Consider the following 22,242-nt stretch of genomic DNA (forward strand, 5'->3'; position numbering starts at 1 on the left):
ATTATCACTGTGTGAATCTTGTTCATTGTCACTGAACATACCTTGTTCATTCTCATTGTGCAAACCTTGTCCGTTGTCACTGTGTGAACCTTGTCCGTTGTCACTGCGAACCTTGTCCGTTGTCACTGTGCGAACCTTGTCCATTGTCACTGTGCAAACCTTGTCCATTGTCACTGTGCAAACCTTGTCCGTTGCCACTGTGTGAACCTTGTCCATCGTCACTGTGCAAACCTTGTCCATTGTCACTTTGCGAACCTTGTCCGTTGCCACTGTGTGAACCTTGTCCATCGTCACTGTGCAATCCTTATTCATTATCACTGTGTGAATCTTGTTCCTTGTCACTGAACATGCCTTGTTCATTCTCACTGTGCGAGGCCTGTCCATTAACATTGTGCAAACCTTGTCCGAAGGCACTTTTTGAGCCTTGTCCATTGTCACTGTGTGAAGCTTGTCCGTTGTCACTGTGCGAGCATTATTCATTGTCACTTTGCGAACCTTGCCCATTGTCACTGTGTGAACCTTGTCCATGGTCACTGTGCAAACCTTGTCCGCTGTCACCGCAGGAACCTTGTCCAATATCACCATGCGAACCTTGTCTATTGTCACTGTGCAAAACCTGTTCTTTGTCATTGTGTGAACTTTGTCCATTGTCACTATGAGAATCCTGTCCATTGTCACTGTGCGAAACGTGTTCTTTGTTACTGTGCAAACCTTGTCCATTGTCACTATGAGAATCTTATACGTTTCACTGTGCGAACATTATCCGTTGTCACTTTGTGAAGCTTGTCCATTGTCACTGTGCGAACCTTGTGCATTGTTATTGTGTGAACCTTGTCCGTGGTCAATATGCAAAACTTGTCTATTGTCACTGTGCGAGCCTTGTCTGTTCTCACTGTTCGAACCTTGTCCGTTCTCACTGTTCGAACCTTGTCCGTTCTCACTGTTCGAACCTTGTCCATTGTCACTGTGTGAACCTTGTCCGTTGTCACTGTGCGAACCTTGTCCATTGTCACTCTGCAAACCTTGTCCATTGTCACTGTGTGAACCTTGTCCGTTGTCACTGTGTGAACCTTGTCCGTTGTCACTGTGCGAACCTTGTCCATTGTCACTCTGCGAACCTTGTCCATTGTCACTGTGCGAACCTTGTCCATTGTCACTCTGCGAACCTTGTCCATTGTCACTGTGCGAACCTTGTCCATTGTCACTCTGCAAACCTTGTCCATTATCACTGTGCAAACCTTGTCCGTTGTCACTGTGTGAACCTTGTCCGTTGTCACTGTGTGAACCTTGTCCGTTGTCACTGTGCGAACCTTGTCCATTGTCACTCTGCGAACCTTGTCCATTGTCACTGTGCGAACCTTGTCCATTGTCACTGTGCGAACCTTGTCCATTGTCACTGTGTGCACTGTCTTCATGGTCACTGTGCGAACCTTGTCCATTGTCACTGTGTGCACTGTCTTCATTGTCACTGTGCGAACTTTGTCCATTGTCACTCTGCGAACCTTGTCCATTGTCACTGTGCGAACTTTGTCCATTGCTACTGTGCGAAACTTGTCCATTGTCACTGTGCGAACCTTGTCGATTGTTGCTGTGCGAACTTTGTCCATTGTCACTGTGCGAACCTTGTCGATTGTTGCTGTGCGAACCTTGTCCATTGTCACTGTGCGAACCTTGTCCATTGTCACTGTGCGAACCTTGTCGATTGTTGCTGTGCGAACCTTGTCCATTGTCACTGTGCGAACTTTGTCGATTGTTGCTGTGCGAACCTTGTCGATTGTTGCTGTGCGAACCTTGTCCATTGTCACTGTGCGAACCTTGTCGATTGTTGCTGTGCGAACCTTGTCCATTGTCACTGTGCGAACCTTGTCGATTGTCGCTGTGCGAACCTTGTCCATTGTCACTGTGCGAACCTTGTCGATTGTTGCTGTGCGAACCTTGTCCATTGTCACTGTGCGAACCTTGTCGATTGTTGCTGTGCGAACCTTGTCCATTGTCACTGTGCGAACCTTGTCGATTGTTGCTGTGCGAACCTTGTCCATTGTCACTGTGCGAACCTTGTCGATTGTTGCTGTGCGAACCTTGTCCATTGTCACTGTGCGAACCTTGTCGATTGTTGCTGTGCGAACCTTGTCCATTGTCACTCTGCGAACCTTGTCCATTGTCACTGTGCGAACTTTGTCCATTGCTACTGTGCGAAACTTGTCCATTGTCACTGTGCGAACCTTGTCGATTGTTGCTGTGCGAACTTTGTCCATTGTCACTGAACATACCTTGTTCATTCTCCTGTGTGAGGCCTGTCCATTAACATTGTGCAAACCTTGTCCAAAGGCACTTTTTGAGCCTTGTCCGTTGTCACTGTGCGAGCATTATTCATTGTCACTGTGTGTGCCTTATTCATTGTCACTTTGCGAAGCTTGCCCGCTGTCACTGTACGAATCTAGTCCATTGTCACTGTGCAAGCCTTTTCCATTTTCATAGTGTGACTCTTGTTCATTGTCACTGATCGAAGATTGCGCGTTGTTACTCTGCGAACCTTATCTATTGACACTAAGCGAGCCTTGTCCATTGTCACTGTGCGAGCCTTGTCCATTGTCATTCTGCGAACATTGTCCGGTTCTCATTCTGCAAACCTTGTCTATTATCATTGTGCGAGCCTTGTCCATTGTCACTGTGCAATCCTAGTTGATTGTCACTGTCCGAATCTTGTCCATTGTCACACTGTGATCCTTGTCCGTTCACACTGTGCTAACCTTGTCCATTCTCACTCTCCGAACCTTGTCCATTTTCACTGTGCGATCCTGGTCCATTGTCACTGTGCAAACCTTATCCATTCTCACTGTGCGAACCTTGTCCATTGTCACTGTATGAATCTGGTCCATTGTCACTGAACGTGCCTTGTTCATTGTCACTGTGTGAGGCCTGTCAATGAACACTGTGCAAATCTTGTCTGTTGTCACTGTGTGAGCCTTATTCATTGTCACTTTGTGAACCTTGCCCATTGTCACTGTGCGAACCTAGTCCATTGTCACTGCGTAAGGCTTTTCCATTTTCATTGTGTGACCCTTATTCATTTTCACTGTTCGAAGATTGCGCATTGTCACTCTGCAATCCTTCTCCATTGTCACTGTGCGAACTTTGTCCATTGTCAGTGTGCGAGCCTTGTCCGCTGTCACTGTGCGAACCTCGTCCTTTGTCACAATGCAAGCCTTTTCTGTTGTCACTTTGTGAACCTTGTCCACTGTAACTGTGTGAATCTTGTCCATTTTCCCTGTGCAAGCCTTGTCCATTGTCACATTGTGAGCTGTGTACATTGTCATTGTGCGAACCTTGTCCGTTGTCGTTGTACAATCCTTGTTCATTGTCACTGTGTGAACCTTGTCCATTGTCATTGTATGAACCTTGTCTGTTGTCACTGTGCAAAACATGTCTGTTCTCACTTTGTGAAACTTGTCCATTGTCACTGTTCGAACCTTGTTCATTGTCACTGTGCGATCCTTGTCCATTGTCAAAGTGTGAACCTTGTTCGTTGTCACCGTGAGTAACATTTCATTGTCAGTGTGCGAATCTTGTCCATTGTCACTGTATGAGCCTTGTCCATTGTCACTGTGTGAACCTTGTTCGTTGTCACCGTGAGTAACATTTCATTGTCAGTGTGCGAATCTTGTCCGTTCTCACTGTATGAGCCTCATCCATTGTCACTGTGTGAACCTTGTCCATTGTCACTGTGTGAACCTTGTCCATTGTTCCTGTGTGAAACTTGTTCATCGTCACTGTGTGAACCTTGTCTGTGGTCAATGCGCGAAACCTGCCTGTTGTCACTTTGTAAACCTTGTCCATTGTCACTCTGCAAACCTTGTCCATTCTCACTGTGCACACCTTACCCATTGTCACTGTGCGAACCTTGTACATTGTCACTGTGTGAGCCTTGCCCATTCTCACTGCGTGAACCTTGTCCATTGTCACTGTGCGATCCTTTCCATTGTCACTGTGCGAACCTTGTTCATTGTCACTGTTCTAACATTGTCTTTTGTCACTGTGCAAGCTTCGACCATTGTCATCATGTGAACCTTGTCCATTTTCATTGTGCGAACCTTGTCCATTTTCATTGTGCGAACCTTGTCCATTATCACTTTGCGAATCTTGTCCATTGTCACTGTGCGAATCTTGCGCAATGTGACTGTGCGAACCTTATCCATTGTGACAGTGCAAGTCTTGTCCATTGTCACTGTGTGAACCATGTCCATTATCACTTTGCGAGCCTTGTCCATTGTCACTGTACGAACATTGCCCATTGTCACTGTGCAAACTTTGTCCATTGTCCCTGTGCGAACCTTGTCCATTGTCACCCTGTGCACCTTGTCCATTCTCACTGTGCGAACCTTGTTCATTGTCACTGTGTGAACTTTCTTCATTGTCACTTTGCAAACCTTGTCCATTGTCACTGTGCGAACCTTGTCCATTGTCACTGTGCGAGCCTTGTTCATTGTCACTCTGTGGACCTTGTCCGTTCTCATTGTGCGAACCTTGTTCATTGTCACTGTGTGAACTTTCTTCATTGTCACTTTGCAAACCTTGTCCATTGTCACTGTGCGAACCTTGTCCATTGTCACTGTGCGAGCCTTGTTCATTGTCATTCTGTGGACCTTGTCCGTTCTCATTGTGCGAACCTTGTTCATTGTCACTGTGTGAACTTTCTTCATTGTCACTTTGCAAACCTTGTCCATTGTCACTGTGCGAGCCTTGTTCATTGTCAGTTTGTGAACCTTGCCTGTTGTCACTGTGCGAACCTTGTACATTGTCACTCTGCCAACCTTGTCCATTGTCACTCTGCGAACCTTGTACGTTGTCACTCTGCGATCCTTGTCCATTCTCACTTTACAAACCTTGTCCATTGTAACTGTGTGAACCTTGTCCGTTCTCACTGTACAAACTTTGCCCATTGTCACTGTGTGGACCTTGTTCATTATTACTGTGCAATCCTTGTCAGTTGTCACTGTGCAAAACTTGTCCTTTGTCACTGTGCAAGTCTTGTCCATTGTCGCCATGTGACCCATGTCCATTGTCACTTTGCGAACCTTGTCCATTGTCACTGTGCACACTTTGTCCATTGTCCCTGTGCGAACCTTATCCACTTTCATTGCTCTAGCCTTGTCTATTCTCACTGTGCGAGCCTTCTTCATTGTCACTGTGTGAACTTTCTTCATTGTCACTGTGCAAACTTTGTCCATTCTCACTGTGTGAACATTGTCCATTGTCATTCTGCAAACCTTTTCATTGTCACTGTGCGAACTTTGTCCGTTCTCACTGTGCGAACATTGTCCAATGTCACAGTGCGAACCTTGTCTATTGTCACTGTGCGAACCTTGTGCATTGTCACTGTGCAAGCCTGTTCCATTGTCATTGTGTGAACCTTGTCTGTGGTCAATGTGCGAAACTTGTCTGTTGTCACTGTGTAAACCTTGTCCGTTCTTATTGTGCGAACCTTGTCCATTGCCACTGTGCGAGCCTTGTCCATTGTCACTTTGTGAACCTTAGCCATTTTCACTTTGCAAAACTTGTCCATTCTCACTGTACAAACCTTGCCCATTGTCACTGTGCGAACCGTGTTCATTGTCACAGTTCGAACATTGCCCATTGTAACTGTGCAAGCCTTTTCCATTGTCACTGTGTGAATGTTGTCCGTTCTCATTGTGCGAACCTTATCCACTGTGACTGTGCAAACCTTGTCCATTGTCACTGTGCGCACCTTGTCCATTTTCACTGTGAACCTTGTCCATTGTCACTGTTCGCACCTCGTCCTTTGTCATTGTTCGCACCTTGTCCATTGTCACCGTGCGAACCTGCTCCATTGTCAATGTGCGGACGAAGTCAATTGTCACTGTGCGGTCCTTGGCGTGCTCATTGTGCAAACCTTGTCCATAGTCACTGCGTGAACCATTTCCATTATCGCTATATTAACCTTGTCCAGTGTCACTGTGCGAACCTTGTCCATTGTCACTGTGCGAATCTTGTCCGTTCTCACTGTGCGAACCTTGTCTATGATCGCTGTATGAACCTTGTCCATTGTCACTCTACGAACCTTGTTCATTGTCACTGTGTGAACTTCCTTCATTGTCACTGTGCAAACTTTGTCCGTTCTCACTGTGCGAACATTGTCCACTGTCACTTTGCAATCCTTGTCCATTATTACTGTGTGAACCTTGTCCATTCTCATTGAGCGAACCTTGTCCATTGTCACTGTGCGAGCCTTGTACATTGTCACTTTGCGAAACTTACCCATTGTTACTGTGTGAACCTAGTTCATTGTCACTTTGTGAACCTTGCCTTTTGTGAACCTTGTCCATGGTCTCTGTGTGAAACTTGCCTATTGTCACTTTGCGAAACTTACCCATTGTTACTGTGTGAACCTAGTTCATTGTCACTTTGTGAACCTTGCCTTTTGTGAACCTTGTCCATGGTCTCTGTGTGAAACTTGCCTATTGTCACTTTGTAAACCTTGTCCATTGTCACTGTGCGAGCCTTGTCCATTCTTACTGTGCAAACCTTGTCTATGATCACTGCGTGAACCTTGTCCATTGTCAACGTGTGAACCTTGTCTATGATCACTGCATGAACCTTGCCAATGTCAACGTGTGAACCTTGTCTATGATCACTGCGTGAACCTTGTCCATTGTCAACGTGTGAACCTTGTCTATGATCACTGCGTGAACCTTGTCCATTGTCACTGTGTGAACCTTGTCCGTGGTCAATGTGCGAAACTTGCCTGTTGTCACTTCATAAACCTTGTCCATTGTCACTCTGCAAACCTTGTCCATTTATACTGTGCAAACCTTGCCCGTTGTCACTCTGCGAGCCTTGTTCATTGTCACTTTGTGAACCTTGGCCATTGTAACTGTGCGAGCCTTGTCCATTGTCACTTAGCCATTTTCACTTTGCGAAACTTGTCTGTTCTCACTGTACAAACCTTGTCCATTATCACTGTGCAAACCTTCCTCATTGTCACTCTGCGAAGCTTGTCTGTTGTCACTCTTCGAGCCTTGTCCATTGTCACTTTGTGAAGCTTGCCCATTGTCACTGTGCAAATATTGTTCATTGTCACTGTGCGAGCCTTTTCTGTTGTCACTGTGCAAACCTTGTCCATTGTCACACTGCGGTCCTTGTCTGTTCTCATTGTGCAAACCTTGTACATATTCATTGCGTGAACCATTTCCATTATCGCTATATTAACCTTGTCCAGTGTCACTGTGCGAACCTTGTCTATTCTCATTGTGCGAACCTTGTCCATTGTCACTCTGCGAATCTTGTCCGTTCTCACTGTGTGAAACTTGTCCATTGTCACTGTGCAAGCCTTGTGCATTGTTACTGTGTGAACCTTGTCCATGGTCAATGTGCAAAATTGTCTGTTGTCACTGTGTGAACCGTATCCATTCTCACTGTGCAAGCCGTGTCTGTGATCACTGTATGAACCTTGTCCATTGTCACTCTGCGAGCCTTGTCCATTGTCGCTGTGCAAACCTTGTCCATTGTCGCTGTGCAAACCTTGTCCATTGTCGCTGTATGAACCTTGTCCATTGTCGCTGTGCGAACCTTGTTCATTGTCACTGTGTGAACTTCCTTCATTGTCACTGTGCGAACTTTGTCCGTTCTCACTGTGCGAACATTGTACAATGTCACTTTGCAATCCTTGTCCATTATTACTGTGTGAACCTTGTCCATTCTCATTGAGCGAACCTTGTCCATTGTCATTGTGCGAGCCTTGTACATTGTCACTTTGCGAAACTTGCCCATTGTTACTTGTGTGAACCTAGTTCATTGTCACTGTGCGAGCCTTGTCCATTCTTACTGTGCAAACCTTGTCTATGATCACTGTATGAACCTTGTCCATTGTCACTCTGCAAACCTTGTCCGTTCTCACTGTGCACACCTTACCCATTGTCACTGTGCGAACCTTGTACATTGTCCCTGTGCAAACCTCGTTCATTGTCACTGTGCGAACCTTGTCCATTGTCACCGTGTGCACCTTGTCCATTGTCACTCTGTGGTCCTTGTCCGTTGTCATTGTGCGAATCTTCCCCATTGTGACTGTGCGAACCTTATCCATTGTGACTGTGCAAGTCTTGTCCATTGTCACTGTGAACCTTGTCCGTTCTCACTGTGCAAACCTTGTCCATTGTCACTGTGAACCTTGTCCGTTCTCACTGTGCAAACCTTGTCCATTGTCACTGTGTGAACCTTATTCATTGTCACTGTAAAAACATTGCCCATTGTCACTGTGCGAGCCTTGTCCATTGTCCCTGTGCAAACCTCATTCATCCTCACTGTACGAACATTGTCCATTGTCACTGTGCGAACCTTTTCCATTGTCACTGTGCGAGCCTTGTCCATTGTCCCTGTGCAAAACTCGTTCATTGTCACTGTGCGAACCTTGGCCATTGTCACTGTGCGGACCTTGGCCATTGTCACTGTGTGAAACTTGTTCATTGTCACTGTGCGAGCCTTGTGCATTGTTACTGTGTGAATCTTGTCCATTTTCAATGTGCGAAACTTGTCTGTTGTCACTGTGTAAACCTTGTCCATTTTCACTGTGCAACCATCGTGCTTTGACACTATGTGAACCTTGTCCATTGTAACTAAATACGCCATATTGATTGTCACTAAACATGTCTTGTCCATTGTCACTCAATGTGACTTGTGCTCTAGCAGTAAACAGGTGCATTTTTACTAAATTTGTCTTGTCCATTGACACTAAATGTCCCCTTACAAGAATGTGAAGGCTGCAGATGCTGAAGATCAGATTCAAAAAAGTGTGGTGCGTGCACAGCTGGTCACGCAGCATCCAAGGAGCATTTTGTGCATAAGCTCTTTGTCAGAAAGGAAGTGCTCCCTTGTTCCTTGACACAGAAAAAGCATTATCCTTGGGTACCGTATATGCCTTGTCCATTATCACTTAATCTGCCTTGTCCATTGTCACTGACCATGCCTTGTCTGCTGGCACTGAACGTAATTCGTCCCTTGGTCCTGAGTTTATCTGAGTTATTTGCAACATATTTATTAGAGTTCAGAACAAAACATTCAGCATGAGCAGACAAATGTATGTCAAATTATTTGAATTATTTCAGAATATCACATCAATAGAACAGTATGGAGTTACTCATCCTTTATCACACAAAGATCAAATTCTTTCTGTAGTGACTTCACAGGAATTTATTGTATATTCTGTTGATTCAACTTACAGACCCATTGCTCAAAACTCCCAGATGCTATGTAAGGTGACAGTTTATTAACAATTCAAGACCATGGTGAAGTTCATATGGAAACTTTTTGTGACTGACAGACTCATTCAAACCTTAGGAGCTGGTGGGTTGAACAATGACCTGTGAAAGAAATCCTTTCCTGCATTGCTTGAGATTACTTAGCTGCCAAACACTGAACACAATCCTAGAAAACCCATCCCCACCCCTATGTGCTGCAGAGAACTGGGACTAACTGTGTTGAAGAGGGTCGAGAGTGTGGTGCTGAAAAAGCACAAGAGGTCAAGGCAGCATCTGAGGAACAGGAAAATCGACGTTTCGGGCAAAAATGGGCAGACTTGTTTGAAACCAAAAAGCTTTTTGAAGAATGGATGGAATGCTAAGTATTTCAATGAAATGAGACAAGATACAACTGATGCTTGCTGTGACTCTAGATACAGTGGAACAGATGAAAAATGTTTTGACTTTGCTGTTCTTTTTCACAGGCTAATGGCAGCTGGCAGGATGCTACTACCCCATCTTCTGTGACTTCACCCACTGGAGGACCAGGCAGTGTCAACTCAGACACCTCCAACTGATGAGCTGCCAGCAATCACCTACTATCCCACTGGCTTTCATTTCACTCAACCATAGAATGCGAAGGACTTGATTTCCAACCTAATTTCATTGAAAGGGTCATTGGGATTCTTTCTTGGGTAGAAGCTCCCTGCCACCTATATGTAAATATAGTAGGACAAGAAAAGGTATTTATACATTTTTCACACAACAGAGTGCAGCCAATTACCTCACTGTAAAACCCTTTAAAACCAATAGAGGAATGCTTCCTGTTTAGGTTACAGTGCTTACACACTACCTCGCAGCAATATACTCTAGATTTACACTCATACTTTAACCATCACCTTATGTTTGTCAATTTTATCCCAGTCATTCAACCTCTACCAGTGTTGCAATGTACAAGTTTTAATTAAGCTTCATGGTCAGCTGTATTAGGAAAACAGTTCACTAAGATTGATGCATGAAAATGAAACCCAAGGTATTACTGCTTTTAAAGTTCCTGCTCTGAAGTGAACAGGCATTTAGCTGTGTTTTATGTAAGTTGAAATGACTGCAGAAACAGACATTGAGCCCTACACTGACCATGTGATTGTGTTAGGGTATGCAGGTCTACTTAACTAATGCAGACTGACTTTTCTTTTGCTAACGATGTGTTAGTCTTTAGTGTCCGACTAGAAGTTAGTATTGGTTTTCAGAAAAGTACAGAGCAGCTCTGAATTTTGCTCGGAATCAAACTAAATATTTCTCAGGGCTGACTTTCTACCACTTCCTCTTCAAACCTGTCAGCAGTGGATGAAATAGGCACCACTGCATTAAAAACAGGTATTTCAGGAATATTAACAGAATGCTTGGCAAAACGGAGCACTGTGTTTTAAAAAAAATCATTGTGCAAAGGATGGACCTCAGTCACCCTGTGGAAAACATCTATTGATGACTGGGCTGACTCAGACCTGGTCTATACTTGCCTGTATAATTTTGACGTTGGGGCAGTGAGGTAGCACTGTGCCTGGTGATAGCTGATATTATTCTGCACTGTTCAGCACAGTGTGAATGTTAACAATGGCCAAAGCCCTTTATTAACTTTTTCTTAAAACTGAAATTCAATATGTAAAGAAAAATAGGAATAATGGATGATAGATTTTTGTTAGTTATTGTGATCTTATGTACTCTGTAGTTCCAACCCTTAGTTAGTCTTTTATCAGAAATCTGCTTTTCTGATGAGGCCAAGTTAGTACAGCCTTTTGTGTAAACTCCTGTGTTTCAAAATTGCAAAAGTTACTGGATTGTTTTAAATGCAGAAAAACATTATTGGACGACTCTTGGAACCAGAATATAGAACAAAATAGTCCACATACAGTAAATAGAATTAACAGTGGTGGAAGACATTAAATTATCCAGTAGGGATGAGGAAGTCTTCCAGTCTGGTAACTAGAAATAAATTCAGTTTGAAATGCTGGGAAAGTTTACTTTAATTAAGTGATGTTGGACTGCAGGAATGGTCTGTGCTCAGGACTGGCACTTTCCAATGTTTGTATTTGGGATTTTATAAATCATTCAACATAGACTGTCAAAAAAACCTATGTCTAAAAGATTGGAGTTGAGACATTCCTGAAAATAGTCCTTTTTGTAGTTACCTTCTGTGTGCAATTAATGTCTATCCAAATCTACACTGCCTGTACCAAAAATCTCCGTAACACACAGACACTCACACAAAAAGTACACATAGTTCAGCTTTACTAACTTTTTTAATCTTCTGTTTCTGGCGTTTTGTCTTGATGGTTGTGGTGTTTGAACTTTTGAAATTTGATGTAATTGTAAAAATTCTAAATCCCAAAGGTAATTTTTACTCTAGGAGTGCGCAGACTCTTACTGTAAATGTAAAGACATGACTGATTGAAGTTTCAACAGGACTCTGTCCCAGACAGATTCCGGAGCTCTTTTCTTAAAAAGGTGTGAGAGCTGAGCATTTCATTCAATACAGAACCCCTTCCTGCCCCCTAAATGTTTTTTTTCTCTATGAATGTATTCAGTCCCAATGGAGCTTCAGGCTGCTGTTAATGTGCATTAGTCCAAGATGACCTGTGTGCAGTTTGGATTTGGGAGTTATAGAAAAGGTTTCTGAAGATCATCCTGTGGAAAATTTCTGAAACTACAGGGCAGCTTGTTCAGAAACAAATCTACGATTTTTGGAAAATGAACAAAAGAACGAATTAGTTGCTCCCTTAAAAATGTCCAACTTTAAGCAACAATAGTCTCTAGTTTTTTTTAATCTTTCATTGGTCTGTGTTATTTCTGACAAGTAGAAAATTTGTATACAAATTCAAATGAAAACCTAATGTGTATGTGACTTTGGCCTGTTGCAGCTGATAACCACGAGTGCAGATTTCCCATCTCAATACTGATCACTTTAGACCATGGTATAAGATGCTATTTTAACTTGTTGAGCTACCAGTAGATAGGACCAAAATTTCAAATAATATTTGAACTTACAATCATTCTGGATCTGTTCTGCACAGCTACTGTGTTACAGCATTGTGACCAGTGGCCAATACTGTAGCATGATCTTTCCAAACTATCTGTTGATATGGAAAGGGTCCTACGGTCTTGGTCATTTTGGTTCATTCTGGATGAGTGAAGCAGCATAAAGCTCCTTTAATCTGTATTCCATTTGCTTAAGTCAACATTCAGTACAAGAGGTTTCTGTTTATTCAGATGGAACCAGAAGGAAAAATATGTACCCATTCTTTTAAGAAACCTATTTTAATCATGAAATTTATCTTAGAATTTTTTAAAACAAAACTATAAAAACAAATTAAGGTTTGTAACTCGAATTACTTGGTTTAGGGAATAATTTGTCTGGGGATATACACATTGTAAAAGCAGTGTGTTAATACAGGTACACAATCCTGTATCCAAAACGCTCAGGTCCAGCTGGTTTTTGGAATTTTTTGAATTTCAGAATAAGTGACAGCTTGACGGTGAAATTTTTAAAAAATCTAACCTTAAAAAAATCAAACTCACTATTGAGACAGAATAGAGGCCTGCCGGTGCTGGGCCATGTCCCCCCAGAGTGACACAATGAGTGTAGAGTTGGGTTAACTGTTTGCATGCCAAGTAGCCTTGTTAATGAGAAAAAAACCTCACGAGAAAACCTTCAGATTTCTGAGCTTTTCGGATTTCAGATAAAGGGTTGTCTACCTGTACCATTATTACCAGTCGATGTAGTGCAAATTTCACTATCATGTAAGGTTACTAACTCCTGAATGACTCTCCTTCCTCATCCCTGCACTTACAATTTGCATTTTTGGGGGGGGATGGGAATAAATGCAGAGATGTTCTAAATAAACCAAATCTTAGTTACTGTTTATAAAACATTTAATTTGAAAATCAAATTTGCATTTCTTTCCCTCCGGGAATTTTTTTTGTTTGTCCTACATGGAATCTTTTATTGAGTATCAGTGAGTCTGGTCACACTGAGGGACTTGTACAGCAGTAATTATATACTGTCAATTATTGATCAATGTTTACAATAATGTTACTAAGTCACATTAAAAAAACATAATAGAAATCAGTGTGGGCAAGATGAGTCACTAATTATATTTGCAGTTAATAGATACCCCAAAATCAAGTTCCTCACACTTCAAAAGCTCTCTTAAGCAAAAAAATTCAAAAGCAAAACTAGGTAATAGCTACTAACAGGAAATTAAGATGCATTGTTAAAAACAAAGACATCAGACTTTTTGAAATCTCAGTGAACCGTTTATTTTCAACAATGATAGAATAACAGTTGCAAATAGGCGGGCTAATACATCTGTTTAAATAGAAGTCTACTGTATTAAACATTTAAAATGTATAAATTTGCTTTTAAATTTTTTAGGAAATAACTGTGAGCACGGTGGGTCATTTTCAGTTACTGGAAAGGGTTCATGCCATGGCAAAAACTAGATACCGTGTAAACAGCTTGATAACTTTTGAAAAGAAAAGTTAAGAAAACAATGTATTGCGTTTTTATTTGTATTGGTTAATTCAAAACAGAATAAAACATTTGTTTTGCCACAAACCAGAACTGCTGTGGATTTCAGTTATAGCTTTTTCTACACAGCAAAGTGATTATACCTTGCATTTCTTTAAGCACATTCTGGAACTTGCCAGCTCATGGGGTATAGTGGTGATGGCTTTAGGACTGGTCTCATGGTTTCAGGGAATAGAGGAAAGTCCAGTTGATGCTTGGGGAATAGCAACCTCGTGCACCCCCCCCCACCATAAAAGTTGCGCCCACCCGCCTTTGTCTGAATAAAACCCAGGCCATTTGGAGCTTGCTCAATTTTATTCCTGTTCTATGCTGCACCTTATACTGATTCACCATCAATTATTCACTGTGCCACATGGTTTTTATTTCTCATTTTTGCCTCCCTTCCTATCATCTTGTAATTTCTGTAATTTAACCATCTGTCCTCGACAGTCATTTCACAGGTTATTTCTTTCCCGTCCTCATACTTATTAGAAATGGCTAATTGCGGCTGGACAAATTAAATATCTCATCAATACTGATCTTACCTATACAGCAATAGGAAATAAAGGAAAATTGGTAAGGAGCACAAGAGATTGACTGAAGAGCAGGCCAGGTTCACAAACAGGTTTACTGATTTAAAAACTAGGACATTCCATGTTGCTGGGTAAGCATTTACATGGCCTCCCTGGGGAAATGAGAAACAATTACCAGCAAGAACTATGCTAGAGAAGTGATACTTGCAGGTTAACAAAATGCAGATTTTAAGTCAGTTTCTTACTAGAATTAAATGTTCATGAATAAACTGAAACCTGCTTTACATTACCAAGCACCAGTTAATAGTTGCATAACAGCATTCAAATCTAAAGGTTCCCTGACACCAGGAATCTGTAAATTCTGCAATGTCTCACTCACTCTGAGGATTTAAAATATACAAGGAAAAAAATACACCAATAATTTTTAGAGCATTAAAATGTAAAAAATTTTTTTCCATAAAAGGATGATGAGAAAGAAGAAATGTTAGAATCAAATAGCTACTCAGCTGGTACCAGTATAACTCACAAACACCTGCTGATTATAAGACCCAGACTAAGGGGCGGTCAAATGGTGATTTAAACAGCATACAGGGACGTGTGTGTAATGACCTGGAAATTTGGTATTTTTCTTTTATCAGTAAAAATAAACTTTATTCTTGTGAAAACTTCTGTGGTGATGGATTTTAAATTCATTCTTAGAATCTGGGCAACAGTAACATTTGCCCATCCTTAGTGGCAGCAGCGTGCACTATCTACAAGATGTACTGTTGCAACTCACCACAGCACTTCAGGCACATCACCTTGCACTCCGTATCTCTACCACCTAGAAGACCAAGGGAAGCAGATATATGGGAACACCACCACCTGCAAACACTACTCCAAGCCTGACTTGGAACTGCTGTTATTTCATTGCCACTGGATCAAAATCCTGGAACTTCCTTCCCTAATAGCTGTAGTTTAAGAATGCAGCTGTGCACCTTCGAAGAAGCCATGAAGGTTGAGCAACATATGCTGGAATTGCCAATGACACCCAGTGAACAAAAGTGATGATGTTAGGTCTTGTTGAATGGCAGTCAGGATTTTAATGTAGCAGTGGTTTTATGACAACAAAAAGGGCAGTTAAGAGTTATTACAAATTCATTTTCTAAGGAATATTTAATGAACCAATTAACAGATTAGTCAGTTTTACCAAGATGACTTCAGTGTTGTGTATTACTCAACAAACAATTAAAATTCCTAAGCTACCACATTAGTATTTGAGCTCAGGTTCCCTGCAATCATGAAGTATATAATTATGACAAGAACATTCTTTGGTCATGAAGTGGTTAAGACTTGCAGACACCCAGCTACCAACCAGGTTCATTTCTCCCATTGACCAGCCAGATTGTACACTTACCTGTGTTCACCTATCCCTACCTCACCTCCTGCCCCCCCCCACCACAATGAAAATATGGACAATAGAAATGGCCAATAATCTCCAGCTAATAAGAGACAGGGACAGATGGAAGCCATAGTTGCTTAATGTCAATACAAGTGAGAATTCTCAGGCAAGTATCTCGTCGTTTCATTTCTATAATGTGCATACTGATTTTCACATCAGGTGGATGTGGAATCCTCCTATGTTTCTCATCAAAGAACAATCCAGCAACTGATGTCAGATTTATTCTGAAATTGTAACTATTTTTACATTCAAAGCAAACTCTCCTGATCACTTAGTGCTCAGAAAACATTCACTATTTAACAATGAAAATGATTATACAAGCGATGAAAATTACCTTCCAGAAATGGTTCAAATTTGTTATTGTAAATAACAAGCACAAAACATAGCATAATACTGATGTTAAAATGTTATTCCATAATTCTGCAGAATTAAAATTGAAAGTTAAGTAGAGGGGATTACAGTTTCTACTCCTGTTCAGTTTTGAGTTTAGCGGAGATTCAGGCAAACCACGTGTTCTCAGCTAAATTAGATCCATCACTACAGTCACCTTCATAACAAGACACCAACAGGTCTCCAATGAGAAGATCTCCTCTCAACCCAATAACAATCACCGCAGTTCTCTTCACTTCTATGTATAGATGCATTGCCAAAAAGGAGCACACACAGTGAAAGAACAGACTAAGGGTGCTCACAAGTTTTTTCCATTCATTTCCAGTTCTGCAAAAGGATGCTGTGGGTTTTCACAAGATCATTGGACCACATCACTTCAAAATGGTAGCAGCTGCCCTGGAATTTGGTTACCAAAACCCATATACATTGCCACTGGAGGCAGGCTTTCCCTCAGATTTCAACTCATTTAATCACATCACATCAATCCAGTCTCTTTCTGACCTCCTGCTGCCACAAATACATTGATGCGCTGTGTCAAAAGCTCCCACAGCTCTTTCACATTTTGTTCCCAAATGACCATTCTCAACAGAAGCCTAGTCAGCAAGCCTTAGCAGGATAATCTACCAGAGATTTCACAGGTGAGCAAGGACCTGTGCCTACCTGATATCCCTGTACAGCCACACTACTAGAGCTGCCCTGATGCCTCAGAAATCACTCACCACCTGCTTAGGATCTGTAAAACTAAAAACTGGACTGGGCAAGAGCTGCCTTTCACTGCTGAACTCGAAACTGGGGGATGAGGAGTAGAACATATGACTAGCCTCAAATGCCAGCACAAGGTGCAGAGAGTGGTACAATCTCAGGTGAGATCCTGAGCAGAGTCCAGGTGAGTACAGTGTCCTGCAGGTCACTGCCATAGGCATCAAAAGTCCAATGAGAAGATCTCCTCTCAACCCAATAACAATCACCGCAGTTCTCTTCACTTCTCCTTGGTAGCTGTTAGGAATTTCTGTACTGGACATTCTTCCAGTCCTTTGAATGTTCTGGATGCTGCAGAGAAAGAAAAACACAGCTAGAAAAACAGTAGAAATGTTCTAAAATCAATGACCAATCAATCTCAGCATTCATGTTACAGCTATTAATCCTAATATTTACAATGCATTGAAAACCTCAGACAGTCTGTGATGCTTTCAGCTGAATATCATCTCAGTCAAATCTCAAACAGCAGGTGATTCCACCGCTCAATGCTGTTCTGCAGCAGAATGAGAGATGCTTCGAAGAGCTTGAAAGATTTTGCTTCCTCAACCCAAGTCCTCTCTGACGAAAGGAATCCTGTTGAGTGGCAGAAGCCTGCTGTGCTTCGGGGGAGGGCTCATTAACATGGAGGCCTAACTGTGGGCAGGACACAAAGTGAAGAAACGCACCCAGTTCTTCGGATATATTTTTCAGACAGGAATCCCATTCCTGTTTGGCTCGAGTAATCAAGTTCATGGTTAGTTGCAGCTGGTCCATCTACAAGAGATCACAAATCAGCTCCACATCATGGAACATCACTCAATTCACAAAAAACATCACGCAGAGTGCAATTACACAGTGGCTTTTAAATTACAAACTCGACAGCATAGTCCAGCAGCAACCAACATAAACCCCTGGCTGCCTATTTTATACATGGAGAAATAAAGGAGCGACAGATGAGCAATCGGCCCAAGCACAATCTGCAGGACTCAGTGACAAGATCAATATGGCTCATGAATGTCTGACTCCAAGCTAATTCCCAGTTCTGTATAACGTCGAAACAGACGAAGTGCAAACAATGGGAATTAATCTGCAGGCATGTGGGTGGGTGTGAGCATGACAGGGGAGTGTGGGGGTGAGGGTGACAGCGCAATGTGGGGGTGAGTGTGACGGTGGAGTAAAAGGGTGAGTGCAACTGCGCATCGTGTGGGTGAGTGCAATGGCGCAGTGTGTGGGTGAGTGCAACGGCGCAGTGAGGGGGGCTGTGGGTGACGGCGGAGTGAGGGGGGCGGCATTGTGCGGGAATATTGGTGACGGCCGAGTGTGGGGGCGGTGGAGTGTGTGGGGGGGGGGACATTGGAGTGTGCACGGTGTGGGTGACGGCAGAGTATGGGTGACGGCGGAGGGTGGGGGGGGGTGGGTGACGGCAGAGGGTGGGGGGGGTGTGGGTGACGGCAGAGGGTGGGGGGGGGGGGAGAGAGTGGGTGACGCCAGGGTGCGGGTGACGGCGATGTGTGGGAGTATGCGTGACGGCAGAGTGTGGGGGACAGCGGAGTGTGGGAGGTGTGGGTAATGGGGGGGTGTGGGTGACGGCGGAGTGTGGGTGACGACAGAGTCCGGGGGGGTGTGGGTGACAGCGACGGCGGAGTGCGGGGGGGTGTGGGTGACGGCGGAGTGCGGGGGGTGTGGGTAATGGGGGGGTGTGGGTGACGGCGGAGTGTGGGTGACGGCAGAGTCCGGGGGGGGTGTGGGTGACAGCGACGGCGGAGTGCGGGGGGGTGTGGGTGACGGCGGAGTGCGGGGGGTGTGGGTGACGGAGTGTGGGGTTGAGGGTGACGGCAGAGTATGGGTGACGGGCAAGTGTGGGGGGTGCGGGAGACGGCGGGGTGTGGGGGGGGCGGGAGACGGCGGGGTGTGGGGGGTGTGGGTGACGGCGGGGTGTGGGGGGTGCGGGAGACGGCGGGGTGTGGGGGGTGTGGGTGACGGCGGAGTGTGGGGGGTGAGTGCGATGGCGGAGTTGGCATCAATTTTTTTTATTGTTTAAGAGCAAAAACCTGTTTCAATAAGCAACCATGTTTTGAAAACATGATTGCTTCTTAATGAAACAGGTTTTTGCTTTGAAACAATAAAAAAAAAGTGCGTCACTCAAAAGAAAGACGTCATAGCACAGATTGAAAGGTCCAAAAAATACGGTAAAACAATATCCCATTTACTCCCCAACACCATTTGTTGGTTTGACTTAAACAATTTTTCTGTTTTCTTCAGTTCCAGTCCTTTGAGCTGATAAGGTTTCTCACTAGAATCATCACTCAACTGAGTGCTTAGACTTTCTCAGCTTTTTACGAATCTGGTTTCTAACTAAGCACTCCTGATCTGCAAGTTTTACAAACTACCCTTTCACTGAGGTAATTTATTTCCTTAACTGCTCTGAACAATCTCCTTTTCTGGGTGTGACTATATTTGCATCTGACTTCCAAGTCTCCTTCCAAATGAATTAAAAAGCATTTGAGTTAAGTTTAAGCAAAAGCTTGCTCTTCCCGGATTCTGTGAAGCTAATAGCCTAATGCTTTCTCTTTTTAATTGTAACCACCAATAGGGTAAACAAACTTTATTTAACATACCGGAGATACACACAATGTTAAAATCATGGCTCTGGGAAGATTGACCTAGTTAATTTTTAAGCCCTTACATTAAAATAGACTCATATCCATATGCCATTAACTTCAAAGCCAAAGTCTCTGAAAAAAACGACATTGGTGTATATAGGTCACACACATTTCATCATTAAGGTCAGATATCTTTTCTGCCCATTTAGATTATGCATAATCTGTAAACTATTATGATTGACTTCCAAACCAAGATGTTACGTTGCACCACCCCACAGCAAAACATGCCCCCATTCCCGAAATTTCTGTACCATGTACTCACGATACATTCCATATTCTGGAGTACAGACACATCCTCATCCAGAAAACTCTGGTAGTCAGGTCTTGTCCTAATTACATTTATCTGAGAATTCTCCAAAGTGATTGGTTCAAATGCCCCTCCAGCAACTTTTGCTTTCTCCAAATCACTGAAATGAGTAAAGTTAGAAAATTAGAGAGTTAGAAACTCTCCAGATGGAGGTTGGGAATTTTTTCCACTATACATTCTGGGAACCATCTCAAAGAAAGTGTGTTCAAAATATCAGGGAAGAGCCTCTTCTGTCAGCCAGAGGGGCAACATCTATACAGGGTTAGCATGATTACCCCAGGTCTGCACAGAACCAAGCTGTAAGAACTACTTCAGTTGCAAAAAAGATTATCATATTGCTGGTGCACAAGTAATAAACTTATATTTGGACAATACACGAGTCTGAATCATGAGAAATTACTCAACTGCATTTACAAGATTTCTTCACAATCTCTATTCCTCCGTTCATTGTATCTGTTGTGGATTTGCTCCAAAATCTTAGCCACTTGTTAATTAACTGAGCATTTTACCACTAAAATTCTAATTGAAATAACATTGTTTCCTCCCCTTTATGAACTCAGTGGCTTCTGTACTGGATTATCCCTCAACTAAACGAACTACAAACTCAGACACAGCAAGCATCAGGCTGTTGGACTGAAGGAAAAAGAGCATAAATGCAATGTCAAAACTTTGCACTTTCTGGATAGCAACTGCAGTAGAACTCCTAACTTATCTCCCCTTCCAAGCATCATAGATGTGAAATTGAACGGTTGTGCCCCTCATGTTCACCGCTCCAGCTTGCATTTAAAGAACTTCAGAGTGTTCTGGAAAAGTGAGCAAGGAGAGCAAATGAAGGTGGGTGAAGTGGGCTCGATCATATGATCTTGCTGTCGGGATGAGTGTGTATTCCTTGTACAGTTTGCATTGGTTTGATGCGAGATAGACTCATATTGAGATGGTTCCAAGGGACCAGAAACCTGACTGACCAAGAAAGAAATCAATCAGGAACTTACTCAGCTGCATGTTCTGCTTTTTGGCGATAGACTTCCAGCAGCTGGTCCCAAGCTTTGCACTCAACATTTAATCTGCAACAGAAAGAGCAGCGTAGCATGAGAGTTGGCATTGTTAATATTTTCCTTCCCCTGAAGGTATTGCTGCCAGAACCACATACCAAGGGATGCTAATTCAGAAAGGCTGAACAGCTGTCATCATGGGGTATGTTACAGTTCACCCCACCTTGCTCTTTAAAAAGCAGGTCATTCTAATCCTCTCTCTAGTACTCTTTTTTTAATGCCACCAACTCCTATGTGAATCCCATGTCCCATTATAATCAGATGGCCTTCATTAACCAATGTCCCATCATGATGGACACTAGAAATACATCTGTACAAGCATTTTTCATTCGAGTGGGAGCAGCAGCCGAGGAAAAACGAACCCGGGAGACTACAGCTAAGGTAAGACAGTTTGTTTCAAAATTACTTACCTGTAGCGGGCAGCGGTGTTTTTTTTTCTCTCTCTCTTCACAAAAAGAGCGGGAGCAGCAGAGGAAGTGACGGCAAACAGAGGGGCAGCCGGGAAGGAGAACGGTGAGTACTCACCCTTTAATCACCAACGGTCATTTGAGTGGGAGCAGCGGCCGAGGAAAAACGAACCCGGGAGACTACAGCTAAGGTAAGACAGTTTGTTTCAAAATTACTTACCTGTAGCAGGCAGCGGAAGTGAGGTTGGAGCGCATAGCTGGGCGGGAAGGCAAGTGATTAGTATTTGAGTGGGTGTGTTCTAGACCCCAGGTCCTACTTTCGTAGGGCCTCCCTCCCACCCTCCTCCTCTAACCTAACTTTAAAGTCCACAGGTTATTGACTCAGTGATCTTGTTTTTGGAGACAGTGTACAGTCATGGCAGCGCAGGCGGTGGAATGTTCCTCCTGCAGGATGTTTGAGGTAGGGGTGACCACCAATACTCCTGCCGACTTCGTGTGCAGGAAATGCAGTCAGATCCTGATCCTCACCGAGCGAGTTAGGGAACTGGAACTGGAGCTGGATGAGCTGAGGATTATTCGAGAGGCTGAGAGGGTGATCGATGGAAGCTACAGGGACATAGTTACGCCGGAGAACAGAGGTAGCTGGGTAACAGTTAGAGGTGGGAAGGGGAAGAAGCAGGCAGTGCAGGGTTCCCCTGTGGTCGTTCCCCTAAAAAATAGGTATACAGCTTTGGAAACTGTTGGGGGGGACAGCCTTGCAGGTGTAAGCTGCAGTGAAGGGGTCTGTGGCTCTGAGATTCAGAAGGGAAAGGGGGAGAAGAGGAGAGCGCTAGTTATCGGGGACTCTCTAGTTAGAGGGACGGACAGGCAGTTCTGTGGACATGGGCGAGACT

At 43.4% G+C, this 22,242-nt stretch overlaps 2 protein-coding genes across 8 annotated transcripts in view; one reads left to right on the forward strand and one right to left on the reverse strand.

Moving 5' to 3' along the window:
* pbx4 (pre-B-cell leukemia transcription factor 4) overlaps positions 1-13,866 on the forward strand; it is a 586,925-nt gene extending 573,059 nt beyond the window's left edge. For all 3 annotated transcript variants that reach the window (XM_072564028.1, XM_072564029.1, XM_072564030.1), the window contains one exon: positions 9,737-13,866. In XM_072564028.1, the coding sequence (XP_072420129.1) occupies positions 9,737-9,829 (93 nt within the window). In that variant the 3' untranslated portion in view covers positions 9,830-13,866. The remainder of the gene's footprint in view (positions 1-9,736) is intronic.
* A 2,131-nt stretch (positions 13,867-15,997) lies between these two features.
* Positions 15,998-22,242, reverse strand: part of dsn1 (DSN1 component of MIS12 kinetochore complex) — a 32,778-nt gene continuing 26,533 nt past the window's right edge. For all 5 annotated transcript variants that reach the window (XM_072564034.1, XM_072564031.1, XM_072564033.1 and 2 more), the window contains 4 exons: positions 20,883-20,954; positions 19,846-19,990; positions 17,607-17,694; positions 15,998-17,232 (listed from right to left, as the gene is read on the reverse strand). In XM_072564034.1, coding sequence (XP_072420135.1) covers positions 17,162-17,232; positions 17,607-17,694; positions 19,846-19,990; positions 20,883-20,954 — 376 coding nt within the window. In that variant the 3' untranslated portion in view covers positions 15,998-17,161. The remainder of the gene's footprint in view (positions 17,233-17,606; positions 17,695-19,845; positions 19,991-20,882; positions 20,955-22,242) is intronic.

This window comes from Chiloscyllium punctatum, chromosome 46 (genome assembly GCF_047496795.1).
Source record: "Chiloscyllium punctatum isolate Juve2018m chromosome 46, sChiPun1.3, whole genome shotgun sequence".
In the NCBI taxonomy this organism is placed as follows: Eukaryota; Metazoa; Chordata; class Chondrichthyes; order Orectolobiformes; family Hemiscylliidae; genus Chiloscyllium; species Chiloscyllium punctatum.